The 6,201-nt window shown below is 41.4% G+C and overlaps 1 protein-coding gene across 1 annotated transcript in view; it reads right to left on the bottom strand.

Moving 5' to 3' along the window:
• SRPK1 (SRSF protein kinase 1) overlaps window positions 1–1,520 on the bottom strand; it is a 43,934-nt gene extending 42,414 nt beyond the window's left edge. The window contains exon 1 of the mRNA XM_019513774.1: window positions 1,483–1,520. Within this exon, the coding sequence (XP_019369319.1) occupies window positions 1,483–1,505 (23 nt within the window). The 5' untranslated portion in view covers window positions 1,506–1,520. The remainder of the gene's footprint in view (window positions 1–1,482) is intronic.
• Between the last annotated feature and the right edge of the window lie 4,681 nt (window positions 1,521–6,201).

The following is a 6,201-nucleotide window of genomic DNA, read 5'->3' on the forward strand; positions in this document are numbered from 1 at the left end:
CCCCCCCCCCAAAAAAAAACCCCAACAACAAACCAAAACAAACAAACAAACAAACAAACCCTCTAAGCAAGTCTTTGCACCCTGAATAGCTGCTTCAAGTTTTGTTCACAACTTGATTTCAATAGAAATGTGACCATTTTTATTGCTGGTAGCAAATAGAGGACACAAATCCTACCACACACCAACACATTGCGTTTAAAAGGCAGAGGGAGGGAGGGTGCCTGGAGGAAAGAATAGATCCTAAATAGCAAATTCTACAGCTACAAGAGAGAGAGAGAGACAGCCAACAAAATGGGGTACTTAAAACCAAAAGCCACACCCATCAAATTAAAGAGTTTGTTTTAATTCTCCACTTGATACCATCAGCCTTTTCCTTTACATAATTGAGCACTGTGTGGAATAGGAAGCAAGCCACAGGAAAATCTATTTTAAAAGTAGTCCATAACAGTGGTTTTTTTCCCCAGAAATTACCCGTTCTGAAAAGCCTTTCTGGTACCTTCCTCGAGACAGGAAACATTCAAAGCCATTCTTTTGCAAACCACTAAAATCCCCTCCTAGAGGGAGCCAACAGGTCATGCTGTTGACAATCTGGTGTCTGACACACCCCAGTCTGCTTCTCAGATTGTCCCACAGCTTTGAAATTCAGTCTAGCAAGGCATCTCACTTACATTATACTCCATTATAAAACTCCTAATGAGGTATAAAGCAAGAGACAGCAGAAAGACATTTACAATACCATTTTAAACCAAACTCCTCTCTCCAATTCACCACCCTTTGCTCACACATTTTTGCTCTACTGCTAAAATTCATTAAAAGGCATCGGACCCCACTGAAACCTTCTTCCCCATAAAATCCTGAACCACACAAACAACAGATCTGAAGGAGAGAAACCAATATGGTTGAAGATTAAAAAGATTAAACTCTCCATTAACCAGGGAACAAGGGTACACTACAAGAAAGAAAAAAAAGTGACACACAAAAACACAATAACTGTCTGTCTGCACCTTTCGCTCAGACAACAGTCTACAACCAGGCACAAAGGGCTAGTGGAGACTGCAAGAAACCCATAGCTTATGTTTAAATGAGACGGTGGGAAGCTGATAGCTGTCAGTAATACTGCAGGAAGCATATAAAGGAAAGAAACCCTGCTTGGATGATTTACTATTGAGCAGTCAAATTATAGATACTTTTTTTTTTTTTAAACCATGGTGCTCACACCAAAGAGCACCCTGACCATTTGAATTTTTAGTTAGCTGAGTGAAGGGACATCACAAGAATGAACTGATTTTGCAGTCTGCCTTTGAAATAATATGGCAAGATTATATTTTAAGATGATGTTGAAAAGCAATGTTTTAAGGCAAATGTGCAAGATATTCACAGAATCCACAGCCTTCACGTAGGAGCACAAGTCCTTTTTCTTTAAGCCAGGCCTTAAACCTGATTCAGATGAAAAAAAAAAAAAAAAGGAAAGGGGTAGCTTACCTGCATGAAGCACGGCCTCCCATTGCTAAAGGTACCCCTGAAGGTAGACCAACAGTTTTTGAAAGAGCCATTAAAAAAAATCCTAGCAGATTGTTCAGAAAGCAGAAGCGCACACAGTGTAGGAGGAGAACTGGCTCTTGAACGCAGCAAAGCTTTGTGCAAGAGTGAGGGAGATAAGGGATTTGCCTCCACCACCTAGCTGCAGATGCATAGCACTGCATTGCAGGTAAAGGGCCTTGCAGCATCACTGAGGGGGTTGCTCTCAGCTGATCTTTCTGCAATTTTAGGCATCCTCACGGTTGAGCATAAAAAGATGCTTCACATTCCCTTGATGTTCACTTATTTCTACAGTTCTCCCCCAAGGAAATGCTGAAATCAGTTGGATTTTCCCTTTCATCTTCCTGAACGGAAAATGCAACTCTTGATTTCATTTGCCTGTTTAAACAGATCATTAGATTTACAGCCTCCAAAAACATGAGTCTCTCGGTAACTGCTGATAATCCAATCCATTTGCTGTAGCAACTATTTGTCATACAGTAGAAAACATGTTCAAAGTAAGATTTGAAATAACTTCAGGAAGTGCTTCTAACCAACCAAGATAGCAAAAATAACTCATTTTTATACTAAAAACCTCAGACACCGAATGGGTAAAAGGTCCATTAAACCTTAAAATAAATAACTGAATGTAACTTTATAGCCTCAGGGGTTCAGCATTTTTTGGATGCCATAAAAGTATTTCTGGCACATTTTACTTTACTGCTTTATGCAACTGAGAAGGGAAACAAACAAGCAAGTGTGACAGTGCACAATTGTTCAGAGACCTCAAGCAATTAAGAATACTTACTGATAGAAATATTGAGAACTAGACTGTGCGAATCAGATCCTACAGTTCTTTCTTAGGCACACCTAAATTATGGGAGATCTCCTTCCAGAAGGGATGATGTCAAGCATGTAATCCCTCAATATGCAACTTAAAATGAAACATAATATCACCCACTTCAAACTCAAACCCTAATGAATTCAACACTGCATTGTTATTATTTCAAGTAAGTTACCAAAGCCAGCAAGCAACCTTTGTAAGTTAGAAAAAAAAGTGGAAGTCACACTGCTATATTTTCATACAACTGCCAATAATTTGAAGGGTGTTTACTGAATATACCAAACAACTGTTAGCCTCTGCTACTCCTGGCTGAAGGCAGTATCCAATATCCAACATCTCCAAGTCTTAAGTTTCTCAAAGAGTTCAGCTTTGAGCATTCAGGCTCATCAGTCTGATAAGAAGAGATGCACGGGAAATCTTTCCCTAGTCCCCATAACACTGCTTCACTGTCCTAACTGGAGAGGTGAAGATAGCCTTCCGAAACTTCTGTAGAGATTCTTTTCTTAGTCTTCTACTGCTATCAACAGATGGACAACAAGTGAAGATGTTAACACAATCTTACTTGCCTAGCTCTTCTACCCAGCAGTGGGGATGCAGCAGAGCTAGGACACTGGCTGTTGTGCAGAAATAGTCAGCCTTGGCAACCCAAGTGGATTCAATTCCTCTTTATTTCATTATCCCATCTAAAAGATCCTTTTCTGCAGCCACCACTGTTTATTCTAGCTCCATAAACAGCTAGAGGCATTTAAGACAGCTAATTAAAGGGGACCGGTGTCTTTTTGCATGGCTCATGAGACAATTCTTAGCTGGATTTCTGGTATTTAAGAGGGGCTGGAAGAGGAATCTAACATCTGGTGTTAGTATGTTCATTTTCAATTTGGGCACAAAAATGTACCCATCCTACCATTAAAATGGGCATGGAGGTATTGAAACCAGAGTGCCTTATCCCCAGAGAAATCACTGCATTGATACTAAAAGTCAAATAATCTGTCCTCCTCTTCCCCCCTTACCCCACATTGTCCTTCTTAATTACTCACTTTCCTAATGATTCCAGTCTACATGGTAAGGCTTACATGGATTGGTGCTACAAATTCATTCCAAGATCCTTCCAAAAGGTGATGTTGATTTCCACCTTAATCACTCTCTGAATATTTTCCTTTATTATTATGTACATCCATCACAGAAAAATGTTATAAAGTCTTCTTGCCTCTATTCACATTGATATGTCAAGTTAAAAGTCTGTTCAGACTCAATCTTAGAAGGCTTTTCTTAAAGAGTAACTGCAATATTGAGATCAGTATCAAGACTGGCTCCTGTTATTGCCAGTCTGCAAACCATTTAAACCAGGATTTGTCAGGAAGTTGTCAGGTTTGTATGAAGTTTCATGCTTGAATTCAGCATTGTACAAACCTACAGAAAAGTTTTACAAAGGATTTCTGGATGGAGTCCACATGAACCCTCATGCCAAAGTATTTCATTGTGTGTTATTTTCCTATTTTTGAATGTTGTCATTTCTATGTTTGTCACTAGTACTACCCCACCACGGGTAGTGAGCTGAGACCTTTAAATGCTTCCCCGTCGCTACAGCCTATTGCTAGATGATTGATACATTTGTCAATTCTTTCAAATCTGAAGGGGCTGAAGGCTCACTATTTTCTACCTTGTGGAAAAAAGATGTACTTACCTGTAATTCTTGCTCTTAAGTATTTTGTAATTATAGGCAACTCCCCCTCCTCCACAGAGCTGAGCTAAATTTTTATTCCATCTCCTTTCTGTTCTAAAGAATTGACAGCGACAACCAACTAAAGCTGACAACTGCTGCTGTAAATTAAATTCAGAAAAATAAAGCTATGGGATCTCTACTGTTGGGAACAGAGTCCAGGGGTGGGAAGATAGTTTAATACTAGGGCTGTGCCAAATGGCCATGTTTTGATTTGGATTTGGCTGTTTCAGAGGACAGCAATTCATTTTGGTGTTTCGGATCACTGTCCTGTTTCATTTCTGCCAAGACTCCTCCAAATCCATTTCGAACGGGGTGCAAGCTTTGCACAGTCCTACCATGCAGCAGGGCGGGGCTTGGGGCCAGGGCCCCAGCAGGGAGCAGACTGAGGCCATGGGTAGCTCATCCGGAGGAGGGCCACTGCCCTCCGTGGGGGAAAGAGACCCCCCTTGCAAGGATCTCTGATCCCTGTCACGCCAAGTTGCGGGGCAGGGAAGCAGCGCAGAGTAGTGAGCAAGCCTGCTGGTCCCTGCCATGTGACCTGGCTCCACAGGGAGCAGAGATCTGCATTGGGAGTCTCATCACCACCACTGCCCGCCCCATGCTGCCCCAGATCTCTGCTCCCTGCACAGCCAGGTCGCGCAGCAGAGACCAGCACTGCCTTGCTGCGCAACATAGCTGCGAAGGGAGCAGAGATCCGCACCAGGGGTCTCCTTGCTGCCTGCCCTGTGCAGTCCCCTGTCACTGCAGTGTACAGCTGTTTCCCTGCAAGCCCGGGGCCAAAACGTTTCGGATGCCTTGTTTTGGAGATGTTTCATAGCCCTCCATTTCAATTCGGATTTGGTGTTTCAGGCGCTGAAACTGCTTGAAACTCCTCCAACATGAAACGGCTGCCAAAATTCTGCACAGCACCATTTAATACTTAGTTTTTGAAAGACATACACTTATAGAAGCCAACACAAAGTACTTTAGCAGGAGGTCAGTTTGAAGACAAGTGCAACTGAATCCCACTTTAAAATGGTGCTAGTATCCAAATAAAATGAGGTGATTTGAACTTTCTCTTGTTCTACACACCCACTCTCCCCCACGAAGAGAATGTAACAGGTCTGTCTCTCTGCAGAGATGTTCTTTACATAAGCTGCTAGCTGCAAGAGACTGTCTTGGAAACCAAAACAGCTTAATATAACATGTCATGCTGCAGTTTGATAATCATTTTTATACTTGAAAAAAGTATGGTGGACAAGTCCCCACATTCTGATTGCACTTTAAACATGTGCTTAGAAAAAGATTCTGTATTGAGTGGTATTAACTGAAAAGGGGAAAACCAAGAAAAGGGCTTGATGCAAAGCAGAGCTTTCATGAATAAAGCTGAAGAAAAACAGGTATCATTTATCTACTTCCTTTGGAATGAGACACATGATAGCAAAGAAGCATTGGGAGACTAATTACAGATGGCATTATCAGTGCAGCCTAGATGAACATATCCATGATTCTCAAAAGCCAAGGTGTCATAGCACCCTGGGGTGACTTGAGATCCTTTCAAGGGTGCCGCAGGGTGCCACACAACATTAGCGCTGTTAAGTTTACAAACACGATGTACAAGATCAACCTAGCAATTTCAAAAAGAAACCCACAGCGGTAGCCTTTCTGAGTTCTGTGCAACACAGAAACTGCACTGTTAGCTTTCTGTAGTCAAAAAAAGAAAAAAAGAAGAAATTAAAATCTGGCATCTTCCAAGGAGTGCCTCAAATCTAAAAAGGTTAAGAACCACTGGTCTAACTCGAAACAAATTTAAATTTATGTTTGGATTAGACCGTGCAATGGCTGAAGAAGTTTTATTGGATTGCAGATGCCAACTGCAAACTAATTGAATTTTCCCACGGTGACTGGCTCTGAAATTTCAAAAGCCTCTGAAGAATCACTTATTTAAAATGAAAATGTCTGGCAAATTGCAGCAGCTTTCAGAACAACAAAAAAGAGTCTGGGCACATTCGGAACGATTAAGATACTGGCAATGAACACACTCATCTGAAGATCTAAAGAAGCTTGAAGTATGAACACATTCAGTACAACTCCCTCCCTTTTACAAGTGGGGTAAATCGAAGCCAGAATAAGCTAG

Source organism: Gavialis gangeticus, unplaced genomic scaffold, assembly GCF_001723915.1.
Source record: "Gavialis gangeticus isolate Ggan-Ray unplaced genomic scaffold, GavGan_comp1, whole genome shotgun sequence".
Classification (NCBI taxonomy): Eukaryota; Metazoa; Chordata; order Crocodylia; family Gavialidae; genus Gavialis; species Gavialis gangeticus.